At 46.2% G+C, this 20,606-nt stretch overlaps 1 protein-coding gene across 1 annotated transcript in view; it reads left to right on the forward strand.

Annotated features, from left to right (window-relative positions):
- Positions 1-20,606, forward strand: part of PHF2 (PHD finger protein 2) — a 762,463-nt gene that overhangs the window by 299,001 nt on the left and 442,856 nt on the right. The window contains exons 6-7 of the mRNA XM_068253616.1: positions 2,818-3,004; positions 15,060-15,222. Of these exons, the coding sequence (XP_068109717.1) occupies positions 2,818-3,004; positions 15,060-15,222 (350 nt within the window). The remainder of the gene's footprint in view (positions 1-2,817; positions 3,005-15,059; positions 15,223-20,606) is intronic.

Genomic DNA, 20,606 nt, shown 5'->3' on the forward strand with positions numbered 1-20,606 from the left:
ACTGCCGTGCTCAGAAGAAGTAGTATAATGTGTTTTGTGGTGTATTTTTACATATACCCATGCTGGGTGGGAGAAATATCTCTGTAAATGACATATATTAGATTTTTTTTACACACAATTGTCCATTTACAGAGAGAGAGATTTCTCCCACACCCAACGCCACAAGTGACCCCATTTTAGAAAGAAGACACCCCAAGGTATTCCGTTAGGTGTATGGTGAGTTCATAGAAGATCTTATTTTTTGTCACAAGTTAGTGAAAAATGAAACTTTGTGAAAAAACAATAAAAATCAATTTCCGCTAACTTTTAACAAAAAATAAAATCTTCTATGAACGCTTCATACACCTAACAGAATACCTTGGGGTGTCTTTTTTCTAAAAAGCGGTCACTTGTGGAGTTCCTATACTGCCCTGGCATTTTACGGGCCCAAAACCGTGAGTAGTCTGGAAACCAATTGTCTCAAAATGACTGTTCAGGGGTATAAGCATCTGCAAATTTTGATGGCAGGTGGTCTATGAGGGGGCGAATTTTGTGGAACCGGTCATAAGCAGGGTGGCCTCTTACATGACAGGTTGTATTGGGCCTGATCTGATGGATATGAGTGCTAGGGGGGTGACAGGAGGTGATTGATGGGTGTCTCAGGGGGTGGTTAGAGGGGAAAATAGATGCAATCAATGCACTGGGGAGGTGATCGGAAGGGGGTCTGAGGGGGATCTGGGGGTTTGGCCGAGTGATCAGGAGCCCACACGGGGCAAATTAGGGCCTGATTTGATGGGTAGGTGTGTTAGGGGGTGACAGGTGGTGACAGGAGGTGATTGATGGGTGTCTCAAGGTGTGATTAGTGGGGGGAATAGATGCAAGCAATGCACTGGCGAGGTGATCAGGGCTGGGGTCTGAGTGCGTTCTGAGGGTGTGGGCGGGTGATTGGGTGCCCTAGGGGCAGATAGGGGTCTAATCTGATGGGTAGCAGTGACAGGGGCTGATTGATGGGTGATCAGTGGGTGATTAGATGGCAGAACAGATGTAAACAATGCACTTTGGAGGTGATCTAAGGGTAGGTCTGGGGCAATCTGATGGTGTGGGTGGGTGATCAGATTGCCCGCAAGGGGCAGGTTAGGGGCTGATTGATGGGTGGCAGTGACAGGGGGTGATTGATGGGTGGCAGTGACAGGGGGTGATTGATGGGTGATTGATAGGTGATTGACAGGTGATCAGTGGGTTATTACAGGGAAGAACAGATGTAAATATTGCACTGGCGAATTGATAAGGGGGGGTCTGAGGGCAATCTGAGCGTGTGGGGCGGGTGATTGGGTGCCGGCAAGGGGCAGATTAGGGTCTATTCTGATGGGTAACAGTGACAGGTGGTGAAAGGTGGTGATTGATGGGTAATTAGTGGGTGTTTACAGGAGAGAACAGATGTAAACACTGCACTTGGGAGGTGATCTGATGTCGGATCTGCGGGCGATCTGTTGGTTTGGGTAGGTGATCAGATTGCCCGCAAGGGGCAGGTTAGGGGCTGATTGATGGGTGGCAGTGACAGGGGGTGATTGATGGGTTATTGACAGGTGATTGACAGGTGATCAGTGGGTTATTACAGGGAAGAACAGATGTAAATAATGCACTGGCGAATTGATAAGGGGGGGGGTCTGAGGGCAATCTGAGCGTGTGGGCGGGTGATTGGGTGCCCGCAAGGGGCAGATTAGGGTCTAATCTGATGGGTAACAGTGACAGGTGGTGTTAGGGGGTGATTGATGGGTGATTGATGGGTAATTAGTGGGTGTTTAGAGTAGAGAACAGATGTAAACACTGCACTTGGGAGGTGATCTGATGTCGAATCTGCGGGCGATCTATTGGTGTGGGTGGGTGATCAGATTGCCCGCAAGGGGCAGGTTAGGGGCTGATTGATGGGTGGCAGTGACAGGGGGTGATTGATGGGTGATTGACAGGTGATCAGGGGGGATAGATGCATACAGTACACAGGGGGGGGGGGGTCTGGGGAGAATCTGAGGGGTGGGGGTGTGATCAGGAGTACCCAGGGGGCAGTTTAGGGACTAAAAAAAAAATGCGTTGACAGATAGTGACAGGGAGTGATTGATGGGTGATTAGGGGGGTGATTGTGTGCAAACAGTGGTCTGGGGGGTGGGCAGGGTGGGGTCTGAGGGGTGCTGTGGGCGATCAGGGGGCAGGGGGGTGGCAGATCAGTGTGTTTGGGTGCAGACTAGGGTGGCTGCAGCCTGCCCTGGTGGTCCCTCGGACACTGGGACCACCAGGGCAGGAGGCAGCCTGTATAATACACTTTGTAAACATTACAAAGCGTATTATACGCTTCCTATCCGGCGATCGTCGGGTTAACAACCCGCCGGCGCTTCAGATTGGCCGGCGGGTTGACATCGCGGGTGGGCGGAGCCTATTGCCGGCGGATGTGCGCGCATCCCAGCGCGCGATCCCCGGCAAAACAGTGCCCCAGGACCTGACGCCATTCTGCGTTACGTGGTCCTGGGGCTGCCACTTTGCCGCCGCCAATATGAAGTAGGCGGTCGGCAAGTGGTTGATGACATGGGAAACTTGCAAGAAAATCTATTTTTAATGATTTGATATGTTTGAAAAAAAAAAAATCATAATAGGTGTCAGATAGTCAGATTTTTTTTTAACATTCTATTGCATACAGGCTAGTGTTTAAGGGATACACATTTTAAGATAGTTTAGGTTTCATCTATCTTCTTGCCATATACACTGTATGCACTACATTCATATTGTTAATGTGCTGTGTTCTGCCTCAGGAATGTTCAGAAATGTTAATGCAAGTTCTTCCCACAGAATGTCGAGCTTTGTGGAAGCCCCAGAAATTGTTAAAAAGTTGTCATGGGTAGACAACCACTGGCCCGATGATGCTCTTCTAGGAAAACCCAAAGTGACCAAGTATTGTTTGATATGTGTAAAGGACAGTTACACTGACTTCCACATAGACTCGGGAGGAGCATCTGCCTGGTACCATGTGCTGAAAGTAAGTCATGATAGTTTTTATTTTCTTTATACTACAAGACAAGACAAAGAACATTTAAATAGAAAACATGTAGGAGACTTAAAAGCAAGGCATATAACCGAAGCAACAAAACTAGGGCTGGGGGGGAGGGGCGGGCGTAGCGAACACAGACACGCGGGTCCGCCAAGCAGAGTGCTGCATGTAGAGAAACCAGCCACCCTCCCATCCCCACCCCCACAAAGGAGGGGGGAGATGGTAGGAGGGAGGAAGGGGATAAATAACATTTATATCGTGCTTTTCTCCTGGCGGACTCACACTGTAGGCAATAGCAGTGTTAGAGAAAACCAGCCCAAAGTCTCCTACTGAATAGGTGCTGGCTTACTGAACAGGAAGAGCGGAGATTCAAACCCAGATCTCCTGGGTCAGAGGCAGAGCTCTTAAGTACAGTACACTATCCACCCACTACACTATACTACCTCTGAATGACATGGGATATTCAGACAGGCTTATAGTTCAAGCAACAAAGCAAGTGCTGCAGTGCACGGCAACCAGTCAGAATTTACTTGGATTTTGATTGGTTACTGTGACTATTAAGGTCCGTACACACGCCGGACTTTAGGCAACGACGGGTCCGTCGTTGCCTCCCGCTGGGTGGGCGTGCCAGCGACAGTCCGGCGTGTGTACGCTCTGTCGTCAGACTGATACGGCTGTTTCTGAGCGATCCGCCGGGCGGGCGGATCGCTCAGAAACAGCCGTATCAGTCTGACGACAGAGCGTACACACGCCGGACTGTCGCTGGCACGCCCACCCAGCGGGAGGCAACGACGGACCCGTCGTTGCCTAAAGTCCAGGGTGTGTATACGGACCTTTAGGCTATGTCCACCTGGAGAGGTTATTGTCCTGCGTCATAAAGTCTTAATAATGCAGTTTATCGCACAGCAATGTTAAAGAAAACCTGAACTGAAAATTAAAAGTCAAAATAAACATACACAAGTCATACTTACCTCCTGTGTAGTGTACTCCTCAATCTCTCCTCAGTACTCTCCTGCGTCCTGTTTGTCCACTGTGATCAATGGAATTCTCCGTCCTCCATTTTGAAAATGGCCATTACTCCATAACAGCTTCCTGGTCAGCACACAGTTAAACTGTAACATTGCCCACTTGAGCCATAGGGAAACTTGGATATATCATTTCTCCTCTCAGCTGTAACTGACAGCAACTGATATATTTCAGTTCTGACAAAATGTTGTCAGAACTGGAAGGGATTATTGTCAGAAGAAAATGGTGAGCTTCTGAAAGGAACTGATGGCAAGGTAACTATGTAATGTTCATTTGAAGTTACCTCATGTGTTTATTTTAAATAATTTTACTCAATACAGGTTCCCTTTAAGGTTATGCAATGTCCACAGTGCAACGTTAACATTGTGTTGTAAATGCTGCGTTATGGTAACACACTGATGCAGTGTGTGACCTCCAAACACTTGTTAACAAATAGAGGGAAGCATACTTTTCATTGCTTGTATGTCTCACTGTACCTACTTTATTAAACGTTAAAGCAGCGTTAAAGGACAACCGATGTGACATGATGAGATGGACATGTGTATGTACAGTGCCAAGAACACAAATGACTATGCTCTGTTCCTTTTTTTCTTTCTATGCCTGAAAAAGTTAAAAATCAGGTATGCAAGTGACAGTGTCTGTCCGGGTCCGAACTGAGTCGGACTATGGCATAACCCTCACTGATAAGTAATTACAGCCATGAAACACTCTTCTATCAGTAAATTGCTTCTGTGAGCAGGAAACAAAAAAATGTCAATAGTTCATAGATTTGAGCTCTGGCATACTTCAACGAAGGTGTCATTGAGCAGAGACAATGAAATAGTAAAAACATAAAAACTAAATTTAAATATAAAATAAAACTGTAGAATATTTCAAAAAGTTATTTTTTAGGAGAAGGAGGATAGATACTATTGTTTATCTCATCAGTTTATTTTCACCTCGGATGTCCTTTAAGGTGCATTGCGACTTTTTTTGTTGTGTTGTAATTGTGCGTTGTGATTTTAACCTCTGTGAACCTCATACTTAGTTTTTATCAGTTTTTTCCTTATATTGCTTTATAGACTGACCACAAGCATAGAATGATGTGTGTAATTTTTCTGACTACACTGAATTTACTGAAATGTTGTAATGAAAATAAATAAAGAATATGGGGTCTTTTTAAAATAAAGATGGCAAACAAACAGACAAACAACAGGAACAACAGTTTGAGATAGCGTTTTGCAAGCGATTTTGGGAGCATTTCCCTGCTCCTATATATTCATTAGAATGGAAATGCTCCCAAAATGCTGCATGTTCTGTGATAGCAATTTCCTTAATCGCAATCGCTCTAGTGGAATCAGTCCCATCTATTTACATTGGCAGAGCGTTTAGGGAAATTGCTAGCGATTGAAAGCGCTCCCGAAACATTCAAAAAACTCTAGTGGGTTCCAGGCCTCAAGGCAGGTTTGGGGGGAAAAAACAGTTTGTAAAACACTGTGTTTTTACTTTCTTTTCCCGAAATCACTAAGATTTTCACACATGCAGTAATAATTTTGTGTTTGACTGAAAAACTGCATGACAATTCACTGATACTTTTTACCTCTGTGGTATTTCAATCAGTATTTTAACTGCTTGCCGACCGTGTCACGCCGACGGACGTGGCCGCGGCAGGAGCCCCAGGACCGCCTAACGCCGAACGGCGTAAAGTCCTGGGGCTTCTTTTTGCCCGTAGATCGTGCGCAGGCTGCGCATCTCCTGCTTGATAGGTGGAGCAATCGCCGCTCGGAGACTGTTAGATAGTAAAACCGTCGTCTAATTACCGTGTACAGTGCTGTGATCTACAACAGCGCTGTACTGGGGACAGCCGTGTGACACAGCTGTCCTCTCCTCAGTCTTGGCAGTGAAGCCTATGACAGCCGATCACAGTGATTGGCTGCCTGTGGGAGGGAGGGAGGGATGGGTAAATAAATAATAAAAAAAGTAAAAATTTATTGCAAAAATAAAGAAGTTAATATTTATATAAAAAAAAAAACACAGGTGGGGGGGATCAGACCCCACCAACAGAGAGGTCTGTTGGTGGGGAGAAAAGGGTGGTGGGGGGGGGAATCACTTGTTGTGTGGCCCTGCAGCTTGTCCTTAAAGCTGCAGTGGCCTATTTTACAAAAAATGGCCTGGTCTATAGGGGGGGAGGGGGGGGGGGGTAAAGCCTATGGTCCTGAAGTGGTTAAAGTGAATCCGAGATATTGCATAATTGTGTTCCTTTCATATAGTTTATTGGGCATTCCTCAAGCCAAATACTGTTTTGTTTTTGTTTTAATACTCTACTTCCCTATAAACTAAACAAGCCTCAACTACAGCTTTTCAGAGTGCCAAGGCACTTTCAGACAGTAGCAAGGGCTTACAGGAGCTCAGTCTGGGTAGGAGAAAGGGGAGGTGTTACTAGTTATTGATTTCAGAGGCAGAGGGGAGGAGGGAGGAGGAGAGGGGACTGAATTTACACACAGGCAAGCTGATAGCATCTCCAGCCCTTAGCCTGTGACAATGTGACAAACAGAACATGGCTGCCCTCATTGTATCACAGGGATAAATAATCATAAACTTTTGCAGCTAGATTTGCTGTGTAAACTATCTACACTTTAGATAAGATATACAGTGGGTTGCAAAAGTATTCGGCCCCCTTGAAGTTTTCCACATTTTGTCACATTACTGCCACAAACATGCATCAATTTTAATGGAATTCCACGTGAAAGACCAATACAAAGTGGTGTACAGGTGAGAAGTGGATCGAAAATCATACATCATTCCAAATATTTTTTTACAAATAAATTACTGCAAAGTGGGGTGTGCGTAATTATTCAGCCCCCTGAGTCAATACTTTGTAGAACCACCTTTTGCTGCAATTACAGCTGCCAGTCTTTTAGGGTATGTCTCTACCAGCTTTGCACATCTAGGACTGAAATCCTTACATAGTTACATAGTTATTTTGGTTGAAAAAAGACATACGTCCACCGAGTTCAACCAGTATAAAGTACAACACCAGCCTGCTCCCTCACCTATCCCTGTTGATCCAGAGGAAGGCGAAAAAACCCTTACAAGGCATGGTCCAATTAGCCCCTAAAGGGAAAAATTCCTTCCCGACTCCAGATGGCAATCAGATAAAATCCCTGGATCAACATTATTTGGCATTACCTAGTAATTGTAGCCATGGATGTCTTTCAACGCAAGGAAAGCATCTAAGCCCCCTTTAAATGCAGGTATAGAGTTTGCCATAACGACTTCCTGTGGCAATGCATTCCACATCTTAATCACTCTTACTGTAAAGAACCCTTTCCTAAATAAATGGCTAAAACGTTTTTCCTCCATGCGCAGATCATGTCCTCTAGTACTTTGAGAAGGCTTAGGGACACAAAGCTCATCCGCCAAGCTATTATATTGCCCTCTGATGTATTTATACATGTTAATTAGATCCCCTCTAAGGCGTCTTTTTTCTACACTAAATAAACCCAGTTTATCTAACCTTTCTTGATAAGTGAGACCTTCCATCCCACGTATCAATTTTGTTGCTCGTCTCTGCACCTGCTCTAAAACTTCAATATCTTTTTTGTAATGTGGTGCCCAGACCTGAATTCCATATTCCAGATGTGGCCTTACTAGAGACAGGGCCGGCCCGCCCATGAGGCGGGGTGAGGCGGGTTCCTCAGGCGGCAGGAAGTGGAGGGGCGGCACCAGATGACGTGGCTGTGATAGCGGGGGGGGGGGGGGGAGCCAGAGCCGCGGTGAGGGCAGCCCGACCTCTCCCTCCCTCTCCCCGGGCCGCCCTCCATGCTCCCCCCTCAGCAGAGTTAGCGCGCAGTGAAGCGCTGCTGTACACAGCTGTTACTCACCTCCCTGGATCCGATCGCCGCTCCCGCCCTGCTGGTCTCCTCTCTGCCTAGCCGGCTGATACACACGCGGCTGCTTCCTGTGTAAACAGGAAGCAGCGTGTGTATCAGCAGCGGCTACATTGCAGAGAGGAGACAGGCAGGATGGGAGCGGCGATCGGATCCAGGGAGGTGAGTAACTGTCTGTGTACAGCAGCGCTTCCCTGCGCGCTAACTCTGCTGCCTGCAGTCCGAGGGGGGAGCATGGAGGGCGGCCCGGGGAGAGGGAGGGAGAGGTCGGGCTGCCCTCACCGCGGATCCGGCTCCCCCCTCCGCCATTATGAGGAGGCACCTACCTACTTAACCTATACTGGGCAAGCTACCTAACTATCCTATACTGGGGGGCACCTACCTAATCTAACCTGTACTGGGGGCAGCTACCTATCTATCCTATACTGGGGGGCACCTACCTAATCTAACCTGTACTGGGGGCACCTACCTATCTATCCTATACTGGGGGGCACCTACCTAATCTAACCTATACTGGGGGCCAGCTACCTATCTATCCTATACTGGGGGGCAGCTACCTATCTAACCTATACTGGGGGGCAGCTACCTATCTAACCTATACTGGGGGGCAGCTACCTATCTAACCTATACTGGGGGGCAGCTACCTATCTAACCTATACTGGGGGGCAGCTACCTATCTAACCTATGCTGGGGGGCAGCTACCTATCTATCCTATGCTGGGGGGCAGCTACCTATCTAACCTATACTGGGGGGCAGCTACCTATCTAACCTACACTGGGGGGCAGCTACCTATCTGACCTATACTGGGGGGCAGCTACCTATCTATCCTATACTGGGGGGCACCTACCTAAACTAACCTGTACTGGGGGCAGCTACCTATCTATCCTATACTGGGGGGCACCTACCTAATCTAACCTGTACTGGGGGGCAGCTACCTATCTAACCTATACTGGGGGGCAGCTACCTATCTAACCTATACTGGGGGCAGCTACCTATCTATCCTATACTGGGGGGCACCTACCTAATCTAACCTGTACTGGGGGCAGCTACCTATCTATCCTATACTGGGAGGCACCTACCTAATCTAACCTGTACTGGGGGGCAGCTACCTATCTAACCTATACTGGGGAGCAGCTACCTATCTAACCTATACTGGGGGGCAGCTACCTATCTAACCTATGCTGGGGGGCAGCTACCTGTCTAACCTATGCTGGGGGCAGCTACCTATCTAATCTATACTGGGGGCACCTACCTAATCTAACCTGTACTGGGGGCACCTACCTAATCCAACCTATACTGAAGGGCAGCGACCTAATCTAACCTATACTGGGGGGAAGCTACCTATCAACCTATACTGGGGGCACTTATCTAACCTGTATTGGGGGCACCTACCTACCTAGCTAGCCTATACAGGTGGCAACTATACTGGCTACCTATACTGGGGCACCTACCTAACTAACCTATACTGGGGGTACCTACCTATCTAACCTATGCTGGGGGCAACTATACTGGCTACCTATATTGGAGGCACCTACCTAGCTAACCTGTACTGGGGGCACCTACTTATCTAACTTATACCGGGGCGGGGGGGGGGGGGGGCCTGCCTATCTAACATATACTGGGGGCAACTATACTGGCTACCTATACTGGAGGCAACTACCTGGCTAACCTATACTGGGGGCAACTTTACTGGCTCACCCATGCCTGGCCACCTATACTCGGGGGGGAGCTATAGCTGGCTACCTATACCGGGGGGGGGGCGCAATTTTTACACCCTCGCCCTGGGTGTATTTTAGCCTAGAAACTGCACTGTTGTCGCCGGCCTCCGAGATCGACGACTCCGAGCTCTGCAGCCTCTCCTGTCTCCTCCAAGGCTGCACGCTGGTGACGCTGCCTAGTGCCTAAGCCTGCTGATTTGATGGCGGCGGCTGCCACCCACTCTGCTGCCCTGGCTGCGGCTGATTGTCATGGTCAGTCACTGAGCAGCGAGCGCCGCCGACGTGACTGTGACGATGATGAGGCTGGCTGGCTGCCGCCGGCCGCCGCTCACTGGCCCAGCGCGAGATCCCTCAGATCCGAGATGGAGCATGCCCGCCGCAGACCGCAGCCGTCTGTCCCCTGCCAGTGCAGGATGCATGCTGGATGCGGATGCCCGCCCTTCGCCGCCGCCAGACCCGGAGGGAGACCCAATCCCTGGTGAGTCAGTCACTCACTTTGCTGCGTCACTCAGGCTTTCCTTCACGGACACGGTCGGTTGTGTGGGGGATGTAATGTTATGTAGAAATATTGGGGGGGGGGGGGGGGGCGCCTTTACGATCTTTGCCTCAGGTAGCAGAAAGTCCAGGACCGGCCCTGACTAGAGAGTTAAACAGGGGCAATATTATGCTAGCATCTCTAGTTTTTATTTCCCTTTTAATGCATCCCAAAATTTTGTTAGCTTTAGCTGCAGCTGCTTGGCATTGAGTACGATTATTTAACTTGTTGTCGATGAGTACTCCTAAGTCCTTCTCCAAGTTTGATGTCCCCAACTGTATCCCATTTATTTTGTATGATGCTAGACCATTGGTACGTCCAAAATGCATGACTTTACATTTGTCAACATTGAATTTCATCTGCCATGTATGTGCCCATATAGCCATCCTATCCAGATCCTGTTGCAATATGACACTATCTTCCCGAGAGTTGATGATTCTGCACAATTTTGTATCATCTGCAAAAATAGCAACATTGCTCACTACTGCATCTACTAGGTCATTAATAAATAAATTGAAGAGCACTGGACCCAGAACAGACCCCTGTGGGACCCCACTGCTAACAGTCTCCCATTTTGAGTACGATCCATTGACCACAACTCTTTGTTTTCTGTCGACTAGCCAGTTCCCTATCCATAAACACAGACTCTTCCCCAGTCCTTGCATCCTCAACTTTTGCACCAGACTTTTGTGGGGAATAGTGTTGAAGGCGTTTGCAAAGTCCAAGTATATCACATCTACAGCATTCCCAATATCCATATTAGCATTCACTACCTCATAAAAGCTGAGCATGTTAGTCAAACAGGACCTGTCTTTAGTAAACCCATGTTGATGCTGAGAAATAAGATTATTTTCTACTATGAAGTCATGTATAGTATCTCTTAGTAACCCCTCAAATAGTTTGCATACAACTGATGTTTAAGCTTACAGGTCTATAATTTCCTGGATCTGATTTTTTGCCCTTCTTAAATAATGGGAAAACGTGGGCTGTACGCCAATCCACTGGGACTCTGCCAGTTGCAAGAGAGTCACAAAAGATAAGATAAAGGGGTTTATCTATAACTGAACTTAATTCCCTTAGGACCCGAGGATGCATGCCATCCGGGCCAGGTGCCTTGTCTATTTTTAATTTATTTAGTCTTGCCTTCACTTCTTCCTGCATTAAGTATTTAATATTACAGTTAGAAGATTGAGACTCTTCCGCCTCTGTAGTTTGCAACAGTGCTGTTTCTTTTGTGAAGACAGGAGCAAAGAAAGCATTTAATAACTCTGCCTTACCTTGGTCATCCACAATTGAGTTCCCACCCTCATCCTTTAGGAGTCCTATACAGTCAACCTTTCTTTTTTTTAGAGCTAATGTACTTGTAAAGCTTTTTTGGGTTAGATTTGATATCCTTGGCGATTTGTTTTTCAGCTTCAATCTTTGCCTACCTAATTTCTTTTTTACAATTTTTATTTCACTCCTTATAATTGCTTAGCGCAGCCTCGATCCCCTCCTGTTTTAAGACCTTATAGGCATTCTTTTTTTTCTTCATTTTATCTTTAACCTTTCTATTCATCCATAGAGGCCTTTTTTTATTCCTAGATATTTTGTTTCCATATGGGATATACATACTACAATATTGATTGAGTATAAGTTTAAAAGCTTGCCATTTCCCTTCAGTGTCTTCCCCTTGTAGTACATTATCCCAGTTCACCAAACTTAGTGTCTGCCTAATTTGATTGAACTTTGCTTTTCTAAAATTCATAGTTTTAGTGGTCCCGCTGCCCCGTGGCCTATCAGTCACCAGATCAAACGTTACCATGTTGTGATCACTATTTCCCAAATGTTCTTGAACCTGCACATTTGATACATTATCTGGTCTATTAGAAATGATCAGATCCAGTAACGCATTCCCCCTAGTTGGTTCAGTTACCATTTGAGACAAGTAATTGTCCTGTAGTGCTGCCAGAAATCTGCTGCTTTTACCAGAATGGGTAGCTTCAATACTCCAGTCAATGTCTGGAAAGTTGAAGTCGCCCATAATTATGACCTCATTTTTACTTGCAACTTTTTCAATCTGCTGTAGTAATCACAGTTCTGCAGCTTCATTAATAAGAGGTGGCCTGTAGCATACCCCAATAATCAATTGGCAACTTTTATTTCCACCATGAATATTTACCCAAACGGACTCCACATCTTCTCAATCTTCCTCTATCTCATCGTTGAGGACAGCTGTAAGAGAATTCTTAACAAAGAGACAAACCCCTCCACCTTTTTTCCTTGCCCATTCTTCTTTGCAAAACCGCTCCAGCTCAGTCAGATTAGATAGACAGCGTTTGTGAACAACAGTTTTCAGATCTTGCCACAGATTCTCGATTGGATTTAGATCTGTACTTTGGGCCATTCTAACACATAGATATTTTTTGTTTTAAACCATTCCATTGTTGCCCTGGCTTTATGTTTAGGGTCATTGTCCTGCTGGAAGGTGAACCTCCGCCCCAGTCTCAAGTCTTTTGCAGTCTCCAAGATGTTTTCTTTCAGGTTTGCCCTGTATTTGGCTCCATCCATCTTCCCATCAACTCTGACCAGCTTCCCTGTCCCTGCTGAAGAGATGCACCCCCAAAACATGATGCTGCCACCACCATATTTGACAGTGGGGATGGTGTGTTCAGAGTGATGTGCATTGTTAGTTTTCTGCCACACATAGCGTTTTGCATTTTGGTCAAAAAGTTCCATTTTGGTCTCATCTGACCAGGGCACCTTCTTCCACATGGTTGCTGTGTCCCCCACATGGCTTGTGGCAAACTGCAAACGGGACTTCTTGTGCTTTCTGTTAACAATGCCTTTCTTCTTGCCACTCTTCCATAAAGGCCAACTTTGTACAGTGCATGACTAATAGTTGTCCTATGGACAGAGTCTCCCACCTGAGCTGTAGATCTCTGCAGCTCGTCCAGAGTCACCATGGGCCTCTTGACTGCATTTCTGATCAGCGCTCTCCTTGTTCGGCCTGTGAGTTTAGGTGGATGGCCTTGTCTTGGTAGGTTTACAGTTGTGCCATACTCCTTCCATTTCTGAATGATTGCTTGAACAGTGCTCCTTGGGATGTTGAAGGCTTTGGAAATCTTTTTGTAGCCTAAGCCTGCTTTAAATTTCTCAATAACTTGATCCCTGACCTGTCTAGGACCTGTCTTGTGTGTTCTTTGCACTTCACGGTGTTGTTGCTCCCAATATTCTCTTAGACAACCTCTGAGGCCCTTGCAGAGCAGCTGTACTTGTACTGACATTAGATTACACACAGGTGCACTCTATTTAGTCATTAGCACTCATCAGGCAATGTCTATAGGCAACTGACTGCATTCAGATCAAAGGGGGACGAATAATTATGCACACACCACTTTGCAGTTATTTATTTGTAAAAAAATGTTTGGAATCATGTATGATTTTCGTTCCACTTCTCATGTGTACACCACTTTGTGTTGGTCTTTCATGTGGAATTCCAATAAAATTGATTCATGTTTGTGGCAGTAATATGACAAAATGTCTAAAACTTTAAGGGGGCCGAATACTTTTGCAACACACTGTATAGACAAGTTACTTGTTATAGTTATTCATCTCAGATCCGCTTTAAGGAATCATGCAATATTTCTTTCAGTGTTTGGTAGTTTGTTGCAGTGCAGGGAAAATGGATTAAAGTTGTGATACAGATAGCATTTTTTTTTATTAGATTGAAAAGTAAACTGCAAGTCCAAGGTACATGGAATTAACATACATTTGTATTGGCTTGAAACCATTCTAATCTTATTGACCATTTTTAATTACAACATAATATTGTGAAATTAGGGAAATATGTTTTTATTATTAACTTTTTAGTAGTTCTTACCCTTTCTCTGCTCTATTGCTTTCCTTTTATAACTTCACCGAATGGCTGTTTGTTAGTTAAAGAGAACCTGTAACGAATAAAAGTTCCCCTGGGGGTTACTCACCTGGGGGGGAGGAGCCTCAGAGTCCCAATGAGGCTTCCCCCTCTGCTGTAGCTGCAGGCAGTCCAGCGCTGGCTTCCCCAAAGTGTCCCGGAATCCTCCCTCCACAAGCCTGACAAGCGCTGATTTATTTACCTTCACTGGCTCCAGCAGGGGCATTATTGCGGCTCCCCGCATGGAGATAGGCGAAAATAGCTGATCTCCGTCGGGTCCGCTCTACTGTGCAGGCGCAGGAGACTTGCGCCTACGCAGTAGAGCGGCCCGACAGCGATAAATATTTACATCCCCGCCGTTCCCAGAGCTTTTTAGCTGGTACCGAGGTGGACGGGGGAAGCCTCAATAGGATCCGGAGGCTTCCCCCACATGAGGTGAGCACCCCCCAGGGAAGGTTTTTAAAGTAACAGGTTTTCTTGAAGGGGACAGCCCTAGGCAGGAAATAAATACGGAACATCTCACTTGTTTTACCGAATGATCTAATCTTTGAGAATTGGAATTTATGAGGTATTTACCTCACAAGTCAATAATTTGGCTCAATACTTGGTAATTTCAGCTTTCCTTCTTTACTGCATGCAGTAAGGCTTAGCGAATTGAAGCCTGTGGCCCTTATGCAATTTACTTTTCCTCCTGAGTTTTCTCCTAGGAGATCATTTTTCATTTTTTTAAATAACTTTTCAGCTATTTGCAATTGAAAAAGTACCAAAAAGTAGATTAAAAACTACTATTAAAATTATTTTGAGTGTTTTCTTGCTTGCTTGTTGTTTAAAAAGCATTTTATTTACAAGACGTTAAAATATCACCTAGGAGAAAACTCAGGAGAAAAAGTTATTTGTATATGGGCCTATGTGTGAGAAGCTACATGGGTAATTTTAATGGCATGTTTTTACTGCAGCATCATTATATTCAAAGCAATTATCCTTGATTGATATGTTTCAGGGTGAAAAGATATTCTATCTGATCAGACCGACTTCAGCCAACATCTCCCTCTATGAGCGCTGGCGGTCAGCTGCCAATCACTATGAGATGTTCTTTGCTGATCAGGTGGACAAATGTTACAAGTGCACAGTCAAACAAGGACAGACCCTATTCATTCCATCAGGTAAGAGTCCTTATTTAATCTTTCTTGCAACTGTGCTCTGTGGGGAATGTATATGATAGTCAACAAAATAATACAAAGAAGCTAGGAATGCATTCAATTGTTAATTCATAGCTGTTTGTATTGTGTGAATAGGTTTGGTTTCTGGTATTTACATTATAAGACCAACTCTTTTATTTGCTTGACCTAGTAATGACAACCTGTACTGCTATTTGAGAAGATTCTAGCTGACTGGATCTCAGTCAGCTAGAATCTTCAGTCATTTTCAGTCATTTTAAGCACGGAATTTTCCACTTGCATGGTTCTGCATTTGCGATGTTTGAATTCTGTTTTGTACAGACTTTCATGTACATTTTTATGTATTTGTATGCAAAATTTCACATTGCGGTTTTTTCATGAATATCAGTGACGTTAATTTACAAAACAATCCAATTAACTTCAAAATTGCATGCAACTTTTTATGCACATTTTCTGCATTCCTATTGAAACACGCATTGCTCATTGCTCAAGAGAAAAAGCATACCTGCTCTATGAATTTTTAACCATACAATTTGCATAAATACAATGTGATGCCATTGAGATGCATTACATTTGCGGCAAACTTGTTTTTGCAATTTTGCAAATTGCATGCAAATTTTAATAGGAATGAAGCCTGCCTTAGTCACAGGCCCAGAATAAGGATGCTTATCTAGTGTTTTAACTTTACTGGTTGAGTACTACTTCTAAATACTGAAGCCAGAGTCAGCTGGGAGCTGCAAACTGAAGAAGGAAGTTAGCATAGCAGCACCCATATTTTTGTCAGTATTAGTTTTCTCTAAAATATACATGTCCGACTCTAGCCTGGGGGTCAAATCTGGCCCGCAGTGGCATCAGATTTGGACCACAAGTGGCGTCCCCACTTTGCATTGTATTTGGCCTACAAGCACCTGAGGGCTAAGTCTAAAAGTCTAAGCACTAAAGCTATGAAGACATATGGTAAAGGGGTGACTAGACACCAGGGAACTTTATAGGGAAGGGAGCGGGGTGATTAAACACCAGGGAACTGTATATGGAAGGGGGGATATTAAACACCAGGGAACTGTATAGAAGAGGGAGAGGGACCACTAGACACCAGGAAACTGTATAGAGGAAGGAGGGGGGCCATTAGACACCAGGGATTTGTATGGGGGGGGGGGATTAGACACCATGGAACTGTATAAGGAAGGGAAGGGTGCCACCAGACACCAGGGAACTGTATTAGGGAGGGAGGGCTGTGGCCACTAGACATCAAGATAGGCCTACAACTTCGTTTTCAATTTTGGGCCACTATGTATTGGAATTTGATATCCCTGCTCTAAATTATTAGTGACAAATCTGTGCATCAAGGTTAGTGTATCTATCCTTGTGCTTCCCTGACCATCACCATCTGTGTATAATGTTACAAATTTTACCCCACTTATATATTAACCACCCTGGCGTTCTATTAAGATCGCCAGGGCGGCTGCATGAGGGTTTTTTGTAAATTAAAAAAAAACTATTTCATGCAGCCAACTGAAAGTTGGCTGCATGAAAGCCCACTAGATGGCGCTCCGGAGGCGTTCTTCTGATCGCCTCCGGCGGCTAAAATTAACACGGAAGGCCGCAATGAGCAGCCTTCCGTGTTTGGCTTCTCCTGTCGCCATGGCGACGAGCGGAGTGACGTCATGGACGTCAGCCGACGTCCTGACGTCAGCCGCCTCCGATCCAGCCCTTAGCGCTGGCTGGAACTATTTGTTCCCGCTGCGCAGGGCTCAGGCGGCTAGGGGGACCCTCTTTCGCCGCTGCTCGCGGCGAATCGCAGCAGAGCGGCGGCGATCGGGCAGCACACGCGGCTGGCAAAGTGCCGGCTGCGTGTGCTGCACTTTATTTCATCGAAATCGGCCCAGCAGGGCCTGAGCGGCAGCCATCGGCGGTGATGGACGAGCTGAGCTCGTCCATACCGCTAAGATGGTTAACAACCAAAAAATAAAAAAATAATCATGTCTTTAGAGGTCCCTAATTTATTGTAACACACAAGGTCATTTTTAACCAAAGGCATTCCAGGCTATTGCCTGGAGTGCCATCGGCCCTGGTGGGCTCCTGGATTTTGCCCAATTACTGAATGAAGTTCTGCCCCGAACAAAGCCCTGCCCCCACACAGGTGTTCAATCACGTGTGTGCAGCAGCAGTAAGTCCGGTGTCCTGGAGAGCAGACATCACAAGTTCCGCATAGTGTAAGTAACAGGCAGCCTTTACTGTGTCCCTCTGTTCCCTCCCCCGTGCCTCTTCCTTTCCTCTTGTACCTCCTTCAGTCCCCTTCTGCCACCTTCTCTGTCCCCCTGTGTCTTCTCCTGTCCCCTTTTGTTACTGTTATAATTTAAGTAGGCCTCAGTTACTTGGCCTGAGTTTTATGTAAAAGGCTTGTCCGCAGTGTATGCCTTTAAAATCAATAGAGGTTTTTGTGATGCAGGCAGAGGCATCTCAGGGTCTGCGTGTAGCAGAGGATACACGCAGATACTGAGAACATGTTCCTAAAAGAAGGCCATCGGATTACTCTGACCTCAACACTACACCACAGGAACAGAAAACATTGGCCATATTTACTAAACATCCACATTCCTGCATATGGGTCAAATGCCTCATTGATTATTAATCAAGTAGGTGTGTATGATGACACCACGAGTGTATCCACCAATAATCTGGTCTAGGGGGTGGCGAATATGATGTCACGTTTAACTCTTTCCTAGTCGGTATTAATAGCCGGACGAGCTGGAAAGGTGGGCTCTCTCTCTCTGATTCCTGCTATGCTTCAATACTGACTGGAACCCAATTATTTCTCTAAGCATGTTCTTCCTTTCTGTAATCGGATATAATGTATGCTGTACATAGGTAGTCTAGGGTAACATAGAGTAGATATAAGAATACCTGACTAACCACCACAGGGGGTTAGGCAAGAGCGGTAACGCCAAGAAACATGAAGATCTGCTTTGCTTGCTAGGATAAGATGAACTGTATCTATCTGTATATCTGTTTTCTGAATAAACTCCGTAAACATTGAAGAAGCCTGAGAAAAGTCTATCTCCTGCTTGCTGTGTGAAGAGTCATGTTTGCAAACTCCTGCTGATGAGTTTGCTGGTGCCGGAGCAAAAGGTGGATATTACAATTGGTGCCGTGAACCCAGCGCTGTCTAGCAGAAAAGGCAGGCAAGGACCGGGCCAGATGTCAGTCTGTTATCTAGTTTTCCAGGACTTCCACAGTAACAAGCGGAGGAGACGCTGAGACGCTCGCTGGAAACTTATCGAGAAGAGATAAGTGGTGCTGCCAGGCTGCGAGGAAGCCGGGCGCACGGAATGACGTTCGAGTAATTACAGTGGCGAAGGTTCGTGGACTGAATAATATAGGTGTGATTGTACACATGCCTAACGCCAGAATCCAGATCGTGGGCTGTCCCGGGCGGCGGCTTGGGGTGCAAGTGCCGTAGTGGTGGTCGATCTGCTGAACGAAGGAATCAGTAGCCCGAGGGGGTCCAGAACTTCGCGAGCAAAACTTGACCAATGCTGTAACGAACGGTCATTTGGGGAGAACGTCTCAAGACACTGGCAAGTATAGTATTTCATTTGTTTAATTCTAATGCAAGTGTGTGGTATTACATGTTGACAGTTTGTTCCAGCAGTGCTTTCTCTCTAAGGTTTCCAGTGTGCGTTCTTACTGGTTTTCCTGTATTGGTTTTTTTTTCTCTCTCTCGGGTTGTGCTAGTGGCTGCTGTGTGCAGTTTTTGTTTGTTTTTTTTCTTTCTCCTGTGTGTCCAGCGTGAGTTTGGGAGGTTTGCCAGATATGGGTGTCCCCCGCAGGAGAGATAAGGGGGGGCTAAGGCTTTCGAGTAGTAGAGGAGAAGGAGAGAGAGGGAAGAGAGAGGAGACTGGTAATGAGAAAAGTGAAAGAGAGACAGCATGTTTTTTTTTCCCCTGTCCATAGGGGTTTTTCTGAGATGTTCTGCAAGCTGGTTCCAGTTCAGTGCTATTAGTTAGTGCTATGTGATGTTTCTGTAATTTCAGCATGATTCAATGTCATGGGTGTTCTTGTTTTTTTCTTGCGGATCGCAGAGCGTAGGTTTAGTGGGAAGGGGGGCCAATACAGGACATCCTCCCACCCCCCTCTCTAGAGATTGGGGGAAGCACGGTTAAGGTTTGTGTCCGTGGATATCTGCTAACAGCTGGAAGATTTGTTCAGTTTTGTCACTCCGCATTCCAGGCAAAGGTTTATGCTAGGAGTAAAGTTTGACGTAAATATAGTGACAGCTAGTGTCTCCCTCGTAGGCTATAACATAGGGGGATGATTTCATTTGGCTTTTTGAAGTTCCAGTGTAGTTGTGGAGAATTCCTTCTGTTCAGGATGCTTTTTTTTCCCTCCATCTACATGTCCAAGATAGGAAACTTCTCAAACTGCTGTGCATACTATGCCTTGTATGTTCTATGTATGTTCTAACTGTTTTTTTCTGAAGGTGCATAGGATCAAGTGGTTGCTATGGGGGACTGACATAGCAGCCATCTTGGCTGGCATGCCATGACTCAACATGGCGTCTGGTTTCTGAGAAAGCCACTCCCCTCTGCATGATGTATCAGGAGGGGGGGGGGGCGGGAAGCGCCCACTGATAAGCACGCCCCGATGGCAGGGGGGAGGATGTGCTGGGGGGGATCCCACGTCCCATGTCACAGCTGTGCACAAGGCGCCGTGCACGGAAGCAGCTGGTGGGAGGGGGGTCCAGAGTGGGGACAGTAGAGAGATTCTACTGAGTTTCTTGGCTTCCAGATGATTTCCTCAGAAGAAGTCTGGACACAGGGAGTGTCCGCATACATGAGCCAAGCAAGTTGCAGGCTCACGGATAGGAAATGTTTCCCAGCTAGGTGCAGGGAGACAAGAAACAGCGCAGATCAGAAATGGGTCTGTACTGAGTTGCTTAAGGGATTATTCCTGTAAGTGGGGCACCTTAATGGGTGTTGCATGAGTTCCCAACAGTGCAGCAAGGGGGTGCCGGTGTTGGAAAAAAGGGAGTTGACCAATCCGGGTTTCCGTCGGCGCTGTTGCAGAGCGGTAACGTTTTTTTCCGGTTTTTGTCGTGGACAGGGCCAGAGCTTGACTGAGAGGTCTATGCTGGGCTGGAGCTGGTTTTTGTGCGGTTTTTTTTTCGTCCACTGATTGGTCAAATATGTTTTTTCCAGCTCCTATCAATTGTAGCACAAAGAACAAAAACTGACCGCAGTTCATGGGGCAATTATACAGATGATAGAATTGCCATGTACAGAGTGACAGTGTATCAGTACGCTGTTTGCCATGTGACTACCTACCATGTGGGCATTCAGGGATCTGCATACAGGCATGTGACGCTGGTA

The sequence above is a fragment of the Hyperolius riggenbachi genome, chromosome 9 (genome assembly GCF_040937935.1).
Source record: "Hyperolius riggenbachi isolate aHypRig1 chromosome 9, aHypRig1.pri, whole genome shotgun sequence".
Classification (NCBI taxonomy): Eukaryota; Metazoa; Chordata; class Amphibia; order Anura; family Hyperoliidae; genus Hyperolius; species Hyperolius riggenbachi.